Source organism: Trachurus japonicus, unplaced genomic scaffold (assembly GCF_045865225.1).
Source record: "Trachurus japonicus isolate A0001 unplaced genomic scaffold, Traja_1.0 AP029818.1".
NCBI lineage: Eukaryota > Metazoa > Chordata > Actinopteri > Carangiformes > Carangidae > Trachurus > Trachurus japonicus.
In genome coordinates this window covers 21,710-42,564 of record NW_028219951.1, presented here as the reverse complement: position 1 = coordinate 42,564, position 20,855 = coordinate 21,710, and the positions used below count along the sequence as shown (strand labels likewise).

General features: G+C 43.9%; 1 protein-coding gene and 1 pseudogene across 1 annotated transcript; one reads left to right on the top strand and one right to left on the bottom strand.

The window, feature by feature from the left end:
* Nucleotides 1-937: 937 nt before the first annotated feature.
* LOC146960938 (C-X-C motif chemokine 11-1-like) lies at nt 938-6,009 on the bottom strand (annotated as a pseudogene).
* Nucleotides 6,010-10,848: 4,839 nt separating this feature from the next.
* LOC146960937 (C-X-C motif chemokine 11-1-like) lies at nt 10,849-12,039 on the top strand. Its single transcript, XM_085771922.1, has 4 exons — nt 10,849-10,941; nt 11,183-11,309; nt 11,393-11,473; nt 11,598-12,039. Exons 1-4 carry the CDS (start codon nt 10,887-10,889, stop codon nt 11,689-11,691), a joined length of 357 nt encoding a protein of 118 aa, XP_085628048.1. The 5' UTR covers nt 10,849-10,886; the 3' UTR covers nt 11,692-12,039.
* Nucleotides 12,040-20,855: the final 8,816 nt, after the last annotated feature.

Genomic DNA, 20,855 nt, shown 5'->3' with positions numbered 1-20,855 from the left:
ACTTTATCTATATAGCACTTTGATATACACCTGAGGACAACTTCAGGAAGGAGAACAGAGAGCACAGACTGGTGGAACCTCTTGAGAACAATTCTTAGCCACAATATAGTCTTTCCACCATCAAGCCAGTGAATATAGGCTACTATATCTTGATGAAGGAAAAACTGACAGAGGGCAACCGTAGGCTATAGTTGTTATTTTAAAATTAAAATAGCACTAAGCCACATTGAACTCCTCTGGTCAGTATGAAACATGATGAACACATACAGTACGTTTACATGCAGAGCTTAATCGAGCTATGCTCAAAATTCGATTTTGGCGTCAAGTCGGACTTCTGTCCTTGTCTCAATATACATGCAACTGACGGGGTCCGCCCCCTCATGCGCCGTCACCTGTTGTTGCGGGTTAATACGCCCCTGTCCTGTTGACTTTTCTGTCACCTCGTAAAAAACTGAATATAAACAACTTAGTAAGCTCATTAATAAATTCTCAACTGCAGTTCCCGACCAGACGCACTGGTCTCTCTCTCTCTCTCTCTCTCTCTCTCTCTCTGAAATGCATTGGATCTGCGCTGACGTTTTTTTTCTTTACTTTGCTGGGTTCGGGCGGCTTCTCTGCTCCACTTGGTGCCGTCTCTACGGTTGTGGAGCATGCGCACATGCGTTGTCCAGTTATACTCCGACTAAGGTGTATACATGACGGAGAAAATCGAATTCCAATCGCATTATCTGGGTGTCTTAATCGGAGTTCCCAACTCCGATTTCAGTCGGACTAACGTGTTTACATGCACTTCAATTATCCAGTTATAGTCGGATTAAGGCAATAATTCGGTTTTTTCAAGTGTCATGTAAACGTACTGATAGAGACACTTGTTGTATCAACATGACAAAGTAGTGATGGTGAACAACTGCTTCACTGATGAAAACAGTGCAGAGTCCTACAGCTTGGATGTGGCCTGGACTCTTGTTGAGCTCACAGTACTGGTTTGACTGGAGGCCGTCGTCATGGTCACAGCTCCTTTCTTCTCAGACCTGAGTCAACAAAGGACAGCGTTAGTAAAAAGCAGTGGAAGCCTGGACCAGTCACAGTGGTGTTTGATGCTGGAGATCCTGAGCATCATCACTTTGTCATGGTGTCTGAGGGTTGACATCTTACTTGTTGATATTTTCCTGAGTGTATTTTCCAAGTCGGGAGTTTGGATTCACACATTTCTTTCCAACTCCTCTGAGGTTGACACTGAGAGAGAAGAGAGAGACGTGTCAGAGAGAAGCTGAAGAACAACACGTCAGTGGATGTGCTTTATTTCAGCTCAGCTAACCATTCCAATAATCCCTGTGTTTGAACAGAAGATGCTTGGACGGTGTATGACTCTCCCTGGATGAGCTTTGGGTTGATCATGGCGAAACCCTTTGAACACATGCATCTCTGAGATGTGTTGACTCGTTGTCCTGCGGGAGGAGGAGAAAGGACCTTGTTAATCACAGTTCATCACTATCTGCAACAATTTTCACATTACATCCAGCTTTGAAGTTGTGGTACCATTGCCACCATTGTTCAACAGCTGCAGACATTTTCAGCTGAAACACATTGAAACCTGGAAACGACTTGTGTTGCAACAAGTGACAACAGAACCTGAGACTAAATGGATCCTGGTCATGAAGGAATCACAACAATAAACTCTCACAGTACTGTCACAGCCTGGCTCTTACAGCCATGAGAGACCACCGTGGCAACAATTAACAAATGTTTATTTAATGATAAATAATAATATACTGTAACAAAAGACCAGATCATGGGGTGTGAGTGTCAGTAAATAGGTGTGTAGAGCATGTTGTGTGAGTGTGAGACGTATGTGTGTGGGGTGTTGTAAGGTGCATAACACAAAGGAGCAACAAAGTAAACTAAGGACACTGCATCGCCGTCACCGGTACCTGCAGGAGAGGGGAGAAGGAGAGAGAGTGAGAGCAATCAGCAGGCCTGGCTTTATAACCTGGTGACACCGGGCCCAGGTGTCACCGGCAGGCCTTAATCAAGGGGGCGTGACCAGTGGTATGGCACCAGCCCACCACTGGGGACGCCACACCCCCCCCCTCAAGACAGGGACCCAACGGGATCACTGAAAACACTTGAAGAACCCACACCTTCCACACTGCCAACCTCTGCAACCCGGTACCTTCAAACAAACTCAGAGGAAGGTAGGGGAGGAAACATGGGACGACAAGTGGCAGAAAACTGAATACATTTACATCATATAATACATACAATAGACAACACACAATACCCAACATCCCAATACCCCGCCTAACCCACTGGGGCACGAGAAAGGGCATCGGCCAACACATTATCCTTGCCTTTAACATGTCTAACGTCTAAGCAATGAGCATGCCCCGTGTATACAATCAAGAGGACTCCCACCAGAACCTACATGCACTTCAAAACTCTGGCTGACTCCATCACTTTCTGCTTGTGTGGTGCACACCTATAAGAACGCTGCTTACTTTGCGCACTATACTCAACCGTAAGACCAGGACTTACATTCAACCCACACTCAGGACCAACAGGAACAGACTCAACAGTGTCACGTCTATAATAAGGTTTTAATTAATTTACATGACAAAGACGAGAGGATTTTCGTCGCGTCGGAGTCGCAATGTAATAATTCTGCTCCGAGACCTGTCGCTCCACAACATAAGGACCTGTAAATTTGGCTTGACACGGTGAATGCAGTACTGGAGTCAACGCCAACACTTGATCGCCCGGGCTGAACTGGCGCCGCTGTCTAAGACACTGATTAGGCTTACTCGTCAACTGACATGTGTGGCACGTTTTCACATACTTGGCAACATCGCGCTTCAACCTTGGCCAGAAAAAAAAACGCAGGACACGGTCATACGTTTTCCTTATGCCCAAATGCCCAGACTCATCATGTGCGATTTTCAACACTGCGTCCCGAAACAATTCAGGCACAACAATCTGAAACACTGGTTTGCCCACAAAATCACCAACACACGGCACCCATTTCCTCACAAGCAACTCATTCTGTACAAAGTATCCGTGCGCAACATTTTCCAACTCAGACCCTGCAATGACACTAGCAACCAACCCGGACAAAGATGGATCAGTACACTGGCCTTTAATCCACTCATCTCGAGAAACTGATGGAGGCAAATCGGGAATGGAGACCACAGACTCTGGTTTACGCACTGGGCTAGACAAATCAGGTGCAGCCAGAACACGGCTCTGCGCGCGCGTCACGGCGCAGGCTGGAAAAACCTCCGGGTACCTCTGACTACTTTCATCCAGCTCCCCAGACGCAAGTGGCTTCGAAGTAACCACCGGAGGCGGCAGGCCATCCGCCCACACAGCACCACCAGCCAGATCGTTGCCCACTATCATGGCTACACCCTCAATCGGCAGCGCAGGACGCACCCCGACAGCCACAGCGCCACGCACCAGATCACACTCCAACACCATGTTATGGCGTGGAACCGGCGTCAGCTCCAAACCCAAGCCTTGCATCAAAATAAAGTCCCCTGTCTCCGTCTTCGATGAGAAAGGCAAAACTGACTCCACAATAAACGAGTGTTTGGCACCAGTGTCACGCAAAATCTTTATTGGTACACGTTCCTTACCGCCAACCAAAGACACAACTGCATCAGCGATAAAAGGCTCAAAACCATTACTACTACCACCCGGATCAGCACTCCCAGGCTTCAACCTCGGGACAACGGAACACGCAAGAGCAGGTGAGAACGACGTGTGTTTACTTCTAGACCTCCAAACGGGACACTGATCCTTCCAATGCCCGGCGCCTTGGCAATAATTACACACCCTGCCTCCCTCATCTCTGCCCCTTGAGGCTTTAAAGGCCTGTGACGGGCCAGATGTGGAAAGCTGCGCGCTATAGCGGGAATTACCATAACTACTTGCCCGACGCTGCGCATCACCCAGGCTGCTTTGATGCGTAAGAACAAAATCATCGGCAAGCTCTGCCGCTTTCAACACAGTAGTCGCTTTCTGTTCACTCAAATACGTTGCAATGCGCTGCGGAATCGAATTCTTGAACTATTCCAGTACAACTAACTCACAAAGGCTCTCAAAATCACCCACACTGGCAGCAGAACCCCAACGGTTAAAGTGGGACAACAACTCACGCGCAAACTCCATGTGCGTTTGTTTTTCACCCTTTACCCAATTCCTGAATTTTTGGCGATACGCTTCCGGAACTAATTCGTATGCTTTCAAAACAGCCGACTTCACTTTAACATACGACAAACAATCAGCGGCACTTAATGCCGAGTACGCCTCCTGGGCCCTCCCAGTCAGGACGCACTGGAGCATTAAAGTTCTATCCGCATCTGGCCACCGCCTCGTGTCTGCAACGCGCTCGAACAAAACAAAAAATGTATCAGGGTCCTTCTCATTAAACCTAGGCATCAGTCTCAAATTTGCGCCCAGATCAAAAAAACACTGTCCCTCTTCAGGTGACGCGGAACCCGGAAACTTCCCATCTCGGACCAAACTCAATCTCTGCTGCTCGAGCCTCATTTTCTCAACTTCAAATCTCACTTTTTCCTGCTCTAACTGCAAAGCCATTAACTCCCTGCGCTGCTCAAACGTCAGCCCAGACTCAGACACCGGCACAGAACTTGGCGCATCTGGCGCAGCCAAGTCTGCAAGAGACTCTTCCTTCCCCACAATTCCTTTACCTACTAACGTGGACAAAACAATTTCCTTCAACTCACTTTTATACTCATTCCCTGTAAAATCCATCTCATAATGCTCAGCTATCTGCGCTAACTGCTCCCAGGAACAGCTATTAAGAAACCCCTCTGAGGGCGCATCAACAAACTCTGCCACCGAAGCCATAGCTCAGCGCGTGAACCAAACAGAATGCACAGTGTTTACTCTCCCAAAATGCACAATCGAGGCGAACTTTACCTCCCAGAAGTTTTCCTCACTTACCTGCCTAACCAAAACTTACCTATCCCTCAACCCTAGTCTTCATGTGGCTTGCGGTGGGAATTTACGCACGCAAAACCAGTGGGTTTGTGAAAGCAACCTGCACGCAGGCGACCACACAATGTCCCACGGAGGTGCCCCCGAGATAATTGCCCGAAGACAATTAACACTAACCACGTCGCCACAACACTATAGAAAAAAAACAAACCGACGCAACCCAAAGGGGAAACGCCATTCACCTGACAGGGGAAACTTCGCAGTGCAACAGGGTGGAAACACTTACCTTCTCTTTGGAACGCATGAACGAGCAACAGAACAAACAAAAGAGAGGAGAAAAAACAACCGGAGCAACAACGACACTAAGCGCACGGCGGATCTCCCCACCCACGCAACAGGGCACAGCGCGCACCAGGGCCCACTCACCTGATTACACAATCACGCTGCCCCAACAAACAAACCAAACAAATTTAATCTATCACCAAAATAAGCTTAGGACGAGCCCCCACTTTTGTCACAGCCTGGCTCTTACAGCCATGACAAAGAGGGAGAGACCACCGTGGCAACAATTAACAAATGTTTATTTAATGATAAATAATAATATACTGTAACAAAAGACCAGATCATGGGGTGTGAGTGTCAGTAAATAGGTGTGTAGAGCATGTTGTGTGAGTGTGAGACGTATGTGTGTGTGGGGTGTTGTAAGGTGCATAACACAAAGGAGCAACAAAGTAAACTAAGGACACTGCATCGCCGTCACCGGTACCTGCAGGAGAGGGGAGAAGGAGAGAGAGTGAGAGCAATCAGCAGGCCTGGCTTTATAACCTGGTGACACCAGGCCCAGGTGTCACCGGCAGGCCTTAATCAAGGGGGCGTGACCAGTGGTATGGCACCAGCCCACCACTGGGGACGCCACAGTACCTTGTGCACAGAGGACCAGCAGACAGGTGAGGAAGGCGACGACAGCTGAGTTCATGGTTGGAGCTGTAGACAGGTTCTGGCTCTCACTGCTGTGTCTTCATTCACTCTGCGCTCCTGATGCTTCACAGCACATGGATCTCCCTCTTTATACACGATATACAAGTTTCACTTTATAATATCCCTTTCACTTCCTCCTCTTCTTCCCTTTTCTTCCAAAAAGCCTGTTCCTCAGAAGCATTTTTGTTTGGCTAATTATGTCTCAATGAAGAGGAAATGCATGTACTGTAATTCACATCAAAATCATCATCAATTTACTTGCCCACCAAAAACACAGTCTAATGATTGATGGAGAAAAGCAATTTCTCCATACACTTTCCACACAAGAGTGCATTCAGTGAGTTGTAAAGCCCCTTTATTTTGGTGTCAGTTTCTAATGTTGCAGATGTGGCCGGAGCACGGCTCACTCCTCCTCACAGTGGGGCGCTGTGTTGTTCTGGTGCACTGATTTATGGGCGGGGAACACACCTATATAGAGGAGTCTGGTTCTACCTGGCGCGCTCTCTCTCTTCCTGTTCCGCTCGTCCGTGGTGGTGGCTGTGGCCTGGTGTAGCGGAGCTGGGGTTGGCGTTTGTGAAGCCGCGTGGCTGCATCGGCAGTGAAGCATCTCTGGTGTGTTGCCAGGAGAGGCACGCTATTTCCCTAAGCGCACAGGTAAGGCGCACTGATGCGCACTGATGCGCACTGATGCGCACCGCTGCTTTCTCTTCCACTCATCTACCGACTGTTTGGTGATCTGATTGTTTCTGCTGCAGTGTGGCGTGCTGCTGGTGTTGGTATTGGTGAAGCCGTTTGGCTGTGCCGGCATTGGAGTGTCTCTGGCGTGGTGCCAGAAAAAAACGCATGCTTCCTCCTTCAGCGCACAGGTAAGGCGCGTCAGAGCACACCGCTGCTTTCTCTTTTCATTCACGTGCCGATTGTTCTGTGACATGGTTGTTTCTGCTGCAGTGTGGCGGACTGCTGGGGTTACGGGGCTGGTTCGCCCTGCTGGAAGCCTTTCGGTGTTGTTGCTCTGTCTCCACGTGGTAAGTTGGCGTTGTCCGCCCCTCGTTTCAGTCTGTTGTGCCGCTCCCGGCTGATTGTATTGTCCTGCTCTGTTGTCCTAGACTACGCCTCCCGGTGCTCCGTAATGCCCTGCTGGTGAGGCCCAAAAACTGTTAAAGCCACCATCTTCTGGACCCACTGCTGTTTTGGCTCACTGGAATTACTCTGACTCCTGGCTCTCCTGAGCTACGACGGAGTGATTGATACGCTCCTCAAGGAGCTGGTGTCAGGGCTTGATTGTTGCTTTAGGAATTTTGTTTAGTTTATTCATTATTGTGAAAAGATTTATTTTGTAGTTATTTGTTTATTTCGTTTGGCGAGCATCATTTATTATTTTGTTTATTTTGTTTGACGAACATTTGTTTACTTTGGTTTGATTTGTTGTTTTCTTATTTACTTAAAATTGTGTGTGTTGCATTAAATGGGAGGCTGGTTTTATAATTTTGTTTCTTTTCTTTGTGGACAGGTGCTGAGGGCCAAGGCCGCGACCCAATCCCTGGTGGTGGTCTTTTCTTCACGAACCCCCTTGTGTGTGTGGTGGTCTTTTCTTCACGAACCCCCGTGTGTGGTGCCACGGGTGTTTTTGGTTAGTTACTCCTCCCCCTTGATTTGATTTTGGGCCGCCGTAGCGACCCCAGTTCTGTCCACCCTTGCCTCCATGCCCCCAGTCCAAGTAAAATGCAGCCAGTGTTGAGGTGACCTGTTGTTGATAATTGCAAATAAAACATTTTTGTACTTTTCTAATACGTCTCTGCCCGTGGTATTGAACCTGTGAGGACCTTATATATGAGAGAAAGGTATTAACCATTTTCCTTTAAGAATATCTATAACTATCTCCTGGGGCGAAACTCCCCAGGTGGCGTTGTCGGTACATTTTTCCACCCTCCACTTGCCACACAATGTTTCAACTTAATGTTTAAATCTGTGAAAGGTGTGATTACACTCAGGGTCCCAGACACTACAGGTTCAATTTGTGTCAATAATCAAATCTACTTCAAACTTCTCATAGCTGCAAAGAGAATAACTTGACATTCAACTGGTTGGATTCATGGATGGGCCTAATATAGAAGCCCCAAATGGTAAATGGACAGCATATATGGCAACTTGCCTTGTCTGAACAACTACAGAAAGCACACTGCTAATACATTCAACACACATTTATGCAGCACTTTTCCCAACACACTGTCCTACCATACACACATATTCACCCACCAGTGATAGACAATTAAATTTTCAGTCCAATCATAGCCCTGCATAATATTGATCTAAAAAAAAAAAAAAAAAAAAACCCTGAAAAAACTCTCAAACTAAAAGTAACATGAGGACAGACATAGACACAGTCAAACATTGGTCATTTTGGTAAAGGAACCAGAATTTCATACATATCAAAGACAGCTGATCTCGGCAAGATTAAAAAAGACTTAAAAATAAAAAAAATACTTCTGATTTGTGTTAATAGTCAGGAATCTAGATGTTTAAACGACAGATCACAGAACAGTGTTAGGAGAGCAGGTGGTCTCTGCAGAGGATGGAGACACACATGAGTGTGCACAGGGATGGTGATACCACTCAACATTCCTTGGAACACAGAGGGAGCATAAGACTGAATGATGGAGTTCAGGTAGATGGTGCAGCCCCCCATGTCATCTTTAAGGTGCTATGAAATGATAATGAAACATTACGAGATGGAGTTGTTATTGAGGCAAATGCATTGCCAGAACTACATTCCAGACATGGCTGCTGGGCAGAGTGATTTCAAAAGGGCAAGTAGTTCCGAGTATTTGCTTCATGTGTCGTAATGTTACATAATTTACTATTGTAACGTTACATGATTATTTCATAGCGTGATGAATGTACAGGTCACAACTTGTCAACAAGAGCGTTTTGGAGTTGTTGGATTGTGTATTTAAAGAGTTGTGAGGAACAGGGGACAATGTACCGTTCACCTCTATTGTGTTCGCTGAGCAGCTCACGTCTCTGCCTCGGGGATCTCAAACAACATGCACCGATAATTACAGGTAATAAACTTACCCCCATGACTATAGGGATTATGGAAATAGGTGAATTTGCCAAAAAAGTTGGACTATCCCTTTAAAGTTACCTGACCAGAAGGTGGCTCAGAAGAGAGATAATGATATCCATACAAACAAACTGAAGGCTGAGATTTGTCATTTTGTTTTAATGAATAAGATATTGACCTTTTTCCGATTATTTTAGGCCAGTGGCTTTTGTATGTCTGTATACTCCACAATATGACTTCATTGCTGTATCTGAGGATGGAGTAATGGTTACCCTAATTTAGTTGTACTTTTGTTTAAATCTAAACAAATAAAATTGCTCGATATTTTATCCTTAATGAATCAGCAGCAAAACAGTATTCAAGAGTGTAAATATGAATTATTTCTAAAATATGATGAACTCTTTCAAGGTAATTTTGAAAAGTTGTTTCCGTTTCATATCCCATTTCTTAGAAAGTCCCACAGGTTAATTACGTAGTTTAAAATGGAAAGACTATGCACTGCATGACAGAAGTTAAAGCAGAGTAAACAAAAATGACCACTTCCTGGTTTTATCCTCCATGAGCCAAATAAGTCTGTCCTTCCTGTGTTACAGCATTGACTATAAAAGCCAATGGTGATATTGCAAAATATGATGTCACAGTGAGGTTAACAACTGACCATTCTGATATAAAGATTAACAACTAATTTCATCCCTTTAGACATGTGAGTTACAGTATGATTAGTCTATGACTTTGTGAGTTATAACCAATGTTACTGTTTGACTGTGTGTCTTACACATGTCTGCACTGACGCTGCTTTTACAATAATTTTGAGGGTTTTTTAAATTAATATTGTGTCAGTGTTATGATTGGACTGAAACCAAAATTGTCTATCAGTGGTGTGTAAATGCGTGTTTATGGTAGGACAGTGTGTAGGGAAAGTGCTGGTTGAAATGGGTGAATGTAATTAACAGTGTAAGTGCTTTTTGTTTGTAAAGATGAGCTATACAAATGAACTTGCCTTGCATCATGCATGCATCACATCCAGATGAGACTACTGCAAAAGCACCCTCTATGGCTCATCATCCAAATTCCTCAATGAACTTCAACACAAGACCACACCACCCCGTCCTCCAAAACCTGCATTGGCTCCACATCCACATCACACACAGTATACAATTTCAAATCCTCCTCCTCCTCCTCACACAAAGCATTTAACAACCAGGCCCCCCATACCTCACAGACCTGCTCCACCATCCCCACAACTCCACTCATCTGAAGGAAATCTCCTCTCTGTACCTGCACAGACCAAGCACCAAACCTGGGAACCTGCAGAGCCTTTTCTGTCGCTGCCCACTCCACCTGGAACTCACTCCCCAAATCCATCAGAGACTGCACACACCTCCCAACCTTCAAATCCCAGCTCAAAACTCACCTTTTTAAATTAGCTTTTGATGTGTGATTATGTGTATGGAACTTTTCATTTTTATCTGTGTTAAGTGTTGTTGAGCAGCTGTAAAAGTATTTACAGTAACATATAAAATAAATTAACTGTTATTTTTTATTTCATTATTATTGTTATATGCTGTTCATTTATCATTGGGGACTTCTATGTTTGGTCAATCCATAAATCCAACCAGTTGAAAAAGAAGTCTCTCTGCAGACAAACAGTCTGAAGTGTCTCTGCTTCTGAGAAACAGGCTTTTTGGAAGAAAAGGGAAGAAGAGGAGGAAGAAGTGATAAGGATATTGGAAAGTGAAACTATTGTGTCATGGTGCACAGCAGCGCTGTGATGTGATGTCATGTGAAACCGTGTATAAAGAGGCAGATCCATGAGCTGTGAAGCATCAGGAGCTCAGAGTGAAGACACAGCAGTGAGAGCCAGAACCTGTCTACAGCTCCAACCATGAACTCAGCTGTCGTCGCCTTCCTCACCTGTCTGCTGGTCCTCTGTGCACAAGGTACTGTGAGAGTTTATTGTTGTGATTCCTTCATGACCATGATCCATTTAGTCTCAGGTTCTGTTGTCACTTATTGCAACACAAGTCGTTTCCAGGTTTCAATGTGTTTCAGCTGAAAATGTCTGCAGCTGTTGAACAATGGTGGCAATGGTACCACAACTTCAAAGCTGGATGTAATGTGAAAATTGTTGCAGATAGTGATGAACTGTAATTAACAAGGTCCTGTCTCCTCCTCCCTCAGGACAACAAGTCAACACATCTCAGAGATGCATGTGTTCAAAGGGTTTCGCCATGATCAACCCAAAGCTCATCCAGGGAGAGCCAGTCATACACCGTCCAAGCATCTTCTGTTCAAACACAGAGATTATGTGAGTAGCTGAGCTGAAATAAAGCACATCCACTGACGTGTTGTTCTTCAGCTTCTCTCTGACACGTCTCTCTTCTCTCTCAGTGTCAACCTCAGAGGAGTTGGAAAGAAATGTGTGAATCCAAACTCCCCACTTGGAAAATACATTCAGGAAAATATCAACAAGTAAGATGTCAACCCTCAGACACCATGACAAAGTGATGATGCTCAGGATCTCCAGCATCAAACACCACTGTGACTGGTCCAGGCTTCCACTGCTTTTTACTAACGCTGTCCTTTGTTGACTCAGGTCTGAGAAGAAAAGAGCTGTGACCATGACGACGGCCTCCAGTCAAACCAGTACTGTGAGCTCAACAAGAGTCCAGACCACATCCAAGCTGTAGGACTCTGCACTGTTTTCATCAGTGAAGCAGTTGTTCACCATCACTACTTTGTCATGTTGATACAACAAGTGTCTCTATCAGTACGTTTACATGACTCTTGAAAAAAACGAATTAGTGTCTCTATGTGTTCATCATGTTTCATACTGACCAGAGGAGTTCAATGTGGCTTAGTGCTATTTTAATTTTAAAATAACAACTATAGCCTACGGTTGCCCTCTGTTAGTTTTTCCTTCATCAAGATCATAGTAGCCTATATTCACTGGCTTGATGGTGGAAAGACTATATTGTGGCTAAGAATTGTTCTCAAGAGGTTCCACCAGTCTGTGCTCTCTGTTCTCCTTCCTGAAGTTGTCCTCAGGTGTATATAACAAGTAAATAATCTGTATTTAATAACCCTTTTTCAAGAAAATAAAAACCTAAAAAAAAAAGAAACAGTTGATGGACTTGTATCTTTTGTTTCTCCTCATTTTTCAGTAGAGTAGGCCTATTACACAAATATTTCAATGACATGTTCATCCCTCTGTGGCCATCAGTTCGCTTCCACCCGCTACTGGAAATTTAAAGATTTTAAGATGGCTGCCATTTGTGAAATTGGAAACGTGAAAAGATCTTCATAAAACACAGTGTGTTTACAAACCAAAGTTCTGAATGAAAGTTTGAAAGTAGATCTGAAAACTTTCACTGTTGAGGACTGAACAGTGTGGTAAAGAGGAAATGTGATTGTCATTTAAAGTTCTGGGTTTTTACTTAGCCTACTCAATAAAAGTGAAAACATGGTAGGCTACAGCAAAGTCATAATAACTGCATCTATAAAAGAGTTCAACACAATATAATAATGTAACAATCAAACAAGGTTTTGACTGAACAAACTGACCTTATTTACAGTAATATCAACATCAACCTGGGTTCATATGCCAGGCTTCAGTAAACACAGATGAGGGTCATGGTAGCCAGTCCTTCTGAAGCCTGGAATCACAAAGAAAAGTCACACTTTCAATTTCATTTATTTATTGAACAGGGACAACAGTGCACATTAATTAAGATGTCACACACAGAAGCCCTCACACACTCACACACTTCACGTGAACGGGCCTCAGTGAGTCTGTAAGGGATCACTTTGTTTTGTATAAGTTTATCCACAAATCTTCTGTAAGAACGATCTCAAATCATACAATTTAACAATGAGGAAATATATGGTACGAGTCCCAGACTGTGTACGTGACAAAGTACTAATCTGTGAAAAGCAGTAATGAAGATCTTTTCATGTTTCCTTTGGCACAAATGGCAGCCATCTTAAAATCTTCAGATTTCAAGTAGCTGATGGTATTCATCAAATTGAGTCATTTTCACATTTGAAATATTTGTGTAATAGTCTATATTGAAATATGAGGAGAAACAAAGGTAACACTTTACAATAAGGGTCCCTTAGGGCACACTCACACTAGGGCCAGTTGATCCGTACTGTGCTGAAGCCCGAATGCCCCCCCCCCACGCTGGCCCGCACTCACACTGCACGAACCCAAGCGTGCTCAAGCACGGTTGCCTCCGACACACATGTCATCACGTTGATATAACAACACGGTAGTGATGGGATCGACAGTTCTTTTGACTGTACTGAATCACTAGAATCAGTTCCTTAAACCAGCACTAAGTAACTTTTCAACCTTCATAAAATATTTTCATAACTTTTGTGATGATACATCGACTTACAACAAGTTGAATGACACTTCTGTCGTGGTCTGAGGAGGTCTGTATCTCTTTCTCTGGCACTAAGCAGCTTTGAGGAGCATGGTAGGAACCCGGCTCTCACTTTACTTTCACTTTCACTTTTGCGAGTCACAACAAGGAGGGAACAGGCAAAACGGCACTTAAGCAATGGATTATGTTTGTGTTTTCACTTTGAAATGATCCACTGGAAACAGAAACTTAGTTTTGATGTCTTCTGTTAATTTTAATGCAGGATATTTACAGGGCTTCACGCTAGTGTTCATGGGAAATGGAGTCTTCCTTCAGGCAAAACACTACCGCTTTGGACCACAGGCGCCGCCAAACTCAACCAAAACTGAAAGTTCTTTAGTACTGCTTTAAAATGAGTCGTTCAAAAAATTTGTTCACCGAATCCCCCCCCCCCCCCCCACCCCCCCCGTCAGACGTTACGGTCGTCGTCGCAAAAAAAAAAAAAAGAAGGGGGGGGGGGGGCGTACGTAGTACAGTACAGCAAATATGTGTGCACAGTACATTCACTTAACATGATGCTACACAGCTCTGTGCATGCAGTACACCAGGCAGTGAGTGACACAGCGCCACATTCAGCACAGTACGTGAACCTGAATCATGTCTGCAGCAGCAGTTCTCTGGGTTAGGGTTAGCCCTCAGCCCTGACTGTCAGTGTCGCATCACTGAACATGCACTGTTACCTCGCAATGAGAGTCTCCGCCACCAGATTCGCAGGTCATTCAGTGATTCACAGACCACACAGCAGTTCCACTGTCGGCCTGCACGCTCGCTGCTGAGCTCAACTACTGAACTGAGAAAGGAACGAATCAGGTCGGGAAGTAATTCTAGTCAGTACGTTCACTTAAATAATTTGTTCCTTCGAACGAATCACTCGCGAACGACACACTACAACACGGCGGATGCGCTCTGACTGCAGAAAGAACGGCGCTTTGACCGGTTATCATGGTTATCTTGAAGTTTAATCAAAGCGACGTTAACTAGCGATGTTTACAGCGCTACGTAATCGTTAAATGACTGTTATTTACATGCGGTTGCAGACACGTGGTGGAGAACGAGTCCGCAGCGCATTACTTGTGCGCATTCCTGGCCAAGCGTACCGTGCCCAAGCACACCTCTCCCAACCGAGCCGGGCCAGGGAACGCTTGCACTCACACCAGCAATAGAATCCGGACTTTAGGGGGCAAACGTGCTTGGGCACAGTACGATTGCCTAGTGTGAGTGTACCCTTAAAGCAGAAGTAAGCGGAATATTTGTGTTAATATAAGTCTTCAATAGTTATATCTTCTGACGGGAATCACTTAAATAGAGTGTTTGGTCTGAAACACGGGTCTGTCAGTCACTCTGCTCTGCTGTAAGCCGAGGAGAAAACTTCTTGTATATTTCCTTGTATCCTACAACCTTTATCCAATGAGGAGAGAGAACGGCATGAAGGGCTGTGTGTGCAGCCAAGGGATGCGCGTGAATGTGGTGACGTAGGGACGAGGACCAATAGATCCATGACGAGGGCGGGGGCTGCTAACTCAATCGGCTGACAAGAAGTTAGCCAAAACGACCGGATCGCTTACTTCTGCTTTAATTAACATTAGTTAGTACATAATAAAGCATTAATTAACTGTTAACAGATATAATAACGTATGTATTACTTAGCATTAGGAAACACATTAATAACTAGAAAATTTCCTCTCGGGAAATTTTGAATGGGCCACGGGGCTACTGCCGGTTGTGCCATCTCTGTCAACATGGGAATCAAACCCACGATCTTAAGGTCAAGACAGAGCTGATCAGACAGACACATGATCATCTTTCTATAAGCACTGATATGGAGGAGCTGTAACCACATTAGGTTACCTGTGTGTGTGTGTGTGTGTGTGTGTGTGTGTGTGTGTGTGTGTGTGTGTGTGTGTGTGTGTGTGTGTGTGTGTTTATCTTGTGTAATAGGGCCAGGACTCAATTAAAACAATTAATCTTATTAATTAGAGGCTTTGTAATTAATCAATCGCAATTAATTGCATTTTAATCGCATATAAATATTTGACCTGAGAACAGTGAGAAGCATTTTTTTCACATGGATTTTTGTATACCATTGAATGACAGAATAGCTTAAGCAACAAAACATTGTTTTTTTTTTTCAAGGTGGTACTTAACCAAGACCAACATGCAAATTATCGATTAATTCATTAATCGATATTTGATACAGATTTAAATGGTCTTTCCTGCCAATACACTATGATGATTACTGTAGTATTTAACTAGGCTACATAAATCACAGTAGCATAAACTGATTTGTTGAACGGACCAGGTGATGGGCTGACTGGTCCTGTCTAACTTCTGTGTACTGGGTGCCATTGTGCAGGGTGTTAAGGCAGCCTTCCTCCACTGCTGTCCCTATGGTCCTGGACCCTCTGGCTGGTGGGGTGGGCTGCTTTCAGCTGGGGGGGACTCTATCAGCTGCTCCCACGAGAGGCATTTGACGCATTTGACACCAACAAGGTTTAACTTTAAAACCAGATTAAATCATGGTTTAAGTTTAAATTCTGTTGCACGTTAACTGTGTTTTAATCACATGAAGGTGTGTGTGTGTTTGTGTGTGTGTGTGACTGTAATCACATGAAGCTGGCTCTAGAGTCTGTGTGTGTGTGTGTGTGTGTGTGACTGACTTGACACATAGTTAGTTAGTAGCTGCATCCTGTGTCAGTCTGATTTAGCTGTGTCTGTGTTTATAAACATTTAAACGAGCGCCAGGTGGATTGTTTATGAAGTTAACGAGCTCTGGCCTGAGGATCAAAGAGGTTACCACGGCGATAGGGGCCCCCGCAGGCTGAGACAGACAGAAACGTGGAGAAAAAGAGCCATTTTCTGCCTCTGCACCGGTCTCACATTTAGGCTAATCACATGAAGTTACCTGTGTGTGTGTGTGTGTGTGTGTGTGTGTGTAATCACATGAAGTTACCTGTGTGTGTGTGTGTGTAACTGTAATCACATGAAGCTGGTTCTAGAGTCTGTGTGTGTGTGTGACTATGAGCTGCATCCTGTGTCAGTCTGATTTAGCTGTGTCTCTGTTTATAAACATTTAAACGAGCGCCAGGTGGATTGTTTTAGATGTTAACGAGCCCCTGCAGGCTGAGACAGACAGAAACGTGGAGAAAAAGAGCCATTTTCTGCCTCTGCACCGGTCTCACATTTAGGCTTAGGGTGAGAAAACGGTAACTCCTATCAGAACAAAACACAGATCACATTGCTCTAAGGACTTCCTGAAAATTTTGGTACGATTTGGTGTTTCTACAGTAAATATTTTGGCGACGCTGGCAGTTTTAAAACATCAGGCCGTTCTGCTTCTCTCAGAAAATATTTGTATTGGACTCAATGAGGAGCAGAGACAGACGTGGCCGCACTTAGAGGCTCAGAGTTTAAATTCTGTAAGTCTCTCTGATATTTTGAGAAGATTAAGAGATCAAGGATGAGCTCGTCTACAACCGTGGCCGAAATTATGTCTGTAGAGTGTAAATTGTGGCCGTTTGGAGTTTGGATAGAGAAAAAATCTGGAGTTTTTCTGGCATCTCTCCCACTCTAACCGATGATGTCACCCACTCTGACACGAACATTCCGTCCAATACACACCCATTATAGTCTCATAATTTCTCCAAAAATGATCATGGTGACCTATCAAAACGTGGAGTAATACGACACAAGACTTGTGTCTACTGTTTAAAGTTTAAATGGAGTCTCTAGGTGAAAGTATGCCTGAGCAGTAGACGTTTGTTAAACTCCAATGATTGGTCTTTTTCGGTCTTTTTTTTCCGCCCGTCCCATTGACTTACATGCAAAAATTTTGCGCAGTTTTTCGCGACGTAATTCGTAAACTGTTGAGAAAAGTAATAGCCCACCGATCCCGATCAAGCCGCACGTTTTGATATATAATAGTAACGAATCGAAAGTTGGCCGGAAGTGGAAAAATAACTAGAAAAAGCATTTCCAAGAATGGAAATGGTGTGACTGCTGTTGCAGAATTAGCAAATAGTGCTAGCAGTGATCACCATACAAATGTTTGACCAAGATCGGAATCGAACCCACAACCTCATGGTCAGTAGACTTTCACTCTGCCTCTAGGCCACAGTGCACACACAGTTGCAGAGCTGCACCTGTTGGAAACACTGTCAACATCAAGAAAGCTTGAGAGTCAAGCTTGAATGACTTAGAATGAAAATTTCTGTGAATTTCAGGCTGAGAGCAGCAGTTTCAACATGAAGCAAGTTATCAGAAGTCAACAGAGGACGACTGGGAAAATAATTCACTATAATTGTTGTTGAGGCAAGATTTGAACCAGCAACCTTCAGGTCTCCAGACCAGCAAGCTAACCACTAGGCTACAGACAGAGACAGTATGCGAGGGGTAAAGAAAACCTTTGATAAGAGGATCACTGGCTTCTGCTTAAAAAAAAAAGTAAGCAATCGAACCCATGACCTCATGATCAATAAACCTTTACTCTGCCACTTCGCCACAGAGAGCACAGACATAGGCATGTTGCCATTGTAATGTGATGATGTGCTGCAAACGGTGGCAGAAGCAATTAATGTGTCTCTTAACGAACACCTGTAACCAATTGAGGGTGGGGGAGGGGAGCAGAATTCAACATCACATAACAAGATTGCTCAGCCTGGATTCGAACTAGTGACCTTGGGGTTGGCAAGCGGCCACCTTACCAACTGGACTACAGACAGAGTTGTGGAGAACTCTCAGCATTGGGCTGAATGAGAGCAGAGAGCTCCCTGGCTGCATTTAAAAAATATTTAAAATTATTATCTAAGTCTCTTTGCATTTTTGACCAGAATTTTAGCCAGAAGACAAGTGTGGCTACAAAACTGGAGAAAATAATTTGTCTAGAGTTTAATTTGCAAAAAAAGTTAAATATTTTAAAAAGTATAAATAGTTAAAAAGAGAAAAGTAATGCCGATAAAGTTCAAAAAAAGCTGCATGTTTTGATATATGAATTGTTGAAATAGCACAACACCTAACACACTAACCATATGGCCACAGAGAACCTGAGTTACAATGAGCTTTATACTATGAGGAATCAAAGACTATCCAATGACAGCTGAATAATTGGAATCAAAAGTCAAGCAATGATGTGAAATGACTGAGGCAGGAATCGAACCGATGACCATATGATCACTAAGCCTTTACTCTGCCACTCGGCTACAGAGAGCACACTGCTTTCAAGACTGTTGTCATTCATTGTAATGTGATGATGTGCTGCAAACTGGTATGAGTAATCAAGAAGATAACAAACACCTGTAACCAATTGAAGGCGGGGGAGGAGAGCAGAATTCAACATAACATAACAAGAGTTCTTCCCTTGGATTCGAACCAGTGACCTTAGGGTTGGCAAGCAGCCACCCTAACCCCTACACTACAGTAGAGTTGTGAAGAAAAGAGGTTGAGACTTTGATGAATGTGAGATTTTTCAATGATGCTTAAAATAAAAAGAAATGAGTATAGATTAGCCACACCAAGTAAGGAGAGGACTTTTTTGTGACCTGTGACTATTTTTTGGTGAATTAAAATGAACTAGAAAAAGCATTTCCAAGAATGGAAATGGTGTGACTGCTGAAAGCAGCTGAACGCTGTTGCAGAATTAGCAAATAGTGCTAGCAGTGATCACCATACAAATGCTTGACCAAGGTCGGAATCGAACCCACAACCTCATGGTCAGTAGACTTTCACTCTGCCTCTAGGCCACAGTGCACACACAGTTGCAGAGACTGTTGTCTGTTAATGATCTGCACTCTGTCTCACTCTGAAGTTAACGAGCCCAAAGCTGCACCTGTTGGAAACACTGTCAACATCAAGAAAGCCTGAGAGTCAAGCTTGAATGACTTAGAATGAAAATTTCTGTGAATTTCAGGCTGAGAGCAGCAGTTTCAACATGAAGCAAGTTATCAGAAGTCAACAGAGGACGACTGGGAAAATAATTCACTATAATTGTTGTTGAGGCAAGATTTGAACCAGCAACCTTCAGGTCTCCAGACCAGCAAGCTAACCACTAGGCTACAGACAGAGACAGTATGTGAGGGGTAAAGAAAACCTTTGATAAGAGGATCACTGGCTTCTGCTTAAAAAAAAAAGTAAGCAATCGAACCCATGACCTCATGATCAATAAACCTTTACTCTGCCACTTCGCCACAGAGAGCACAGACATAAGCATGTTGCCATTGTAATGTGATGATGTGCTGCAAACGGTGGCAGAAGCAATTAACGCGTCTCTTAACGAACACCTGTAACCAATTGAGGGTGGGGGAGGGGAGCAGAATTCAACATCACATAACAAGATTGCTCAGCCTGGATTCGAACTAGTGACCTTGGGGTTGGCAAGCGGCCACCTTACCAACTGGACTACAGACAGAGTTGTGGAGAAGTCTCAGCATTGGGCTGAATGAGAGCAGAGAGCTCCCTGGCTGCATTTAAAAAATATTTAAAATTATTATCTAAGTCTCTTTGCATTTTTGACCAGAATTTTAGCCAGAAGACAAGTGTGGCTACAAAACTGGAGAAAATAATTTGTCTAGAGTTTAATTTGCAGAAAAAGTTAAATATTTTAAAAAGTATAAATAGTTAAAAAGAGAAAAGTAATGCCGATAAAGTTCAAAAAAAGCTGCACGTTTTGATATATGAATTGTTGAAATAGCACAACACCTAACACACTAACCATATGGCCACAGAGAACCTGAGTTACAATGAGCTTTATACTATGAGGAATCAAAGACTGTCCAATGACAGCTGAATAATTGGAATCAAAAGTCAAGCAATGATGTGAAATGACTACGGTAGGAATCGAACCCATTACCATATGATCACTAAGCCTTTACTCTGCCACTCGGCTACAGAGAGCACATTGCTTTCAGGACTGTTGTCATTCATTGTAATGTGATGATGTGCTGCAAACTGGTACGAGTAATCAAGGAGATAACAAACACCTGTAACCAATTGAAGGCGGGGGAGGAGAGCAGAATTCAACATAACATTATAGCTGCTGCGCAGCGATGGGTCGGGTCCGGGCAACTTTTGGGCAAATTTAGGCTATTCTGAGCAACAAACAGGAGAATAGGAAGACAAGACAGTTGTCCTTATAATGTCCAATTTGCATCAGTTGAGGATTGAACCCACAACCACGGGAACCAAAGACTGTTGTCTATCGCACTAATCGCAGCTAATTGACAAGTGGCAGTTCAACAGTGGCTTCACAAATTGAGTAAGCCATTCAGTGTCATGTAGGCAGAAAAAGAAAAATCAGTTTTTGAGGTAAAATAATGATATGTATTTGTCAAACATCTACTATGAGTCTAAGATGTTAGGAGCCTTCGCACATGGTCCAGTCCAAGCTATTTGGATTTTTAAATTTAGAGGCTTGCTGTGATGCCACCATTAGGACA

Bases quoted from the DNA above. Each gene is read 5' to 3' on its own strand.
- LOC146960937 (XM_085771922.1), top strand. From the start codon at position 10,887: ATGAACTCAGCTGTCGTCGCCTTCCTCACCTGTCTGCTGGTCCTCTGT. The intron at 10,942-11,182 runs GTACTGTGAGAG...CTCCTCCCTCAG, and splicing joins GCTGGTCCTCTGTGCACAAG to GACAACAAGTCAACACATCT. The intron at 11,474-11,597 runs GTAAGATGTCAA...TTGTTGACTCAG, and splicing joins ATTCAGGAAAATATCAACAA to GTCTGAGAAGAAAAGAGCTG.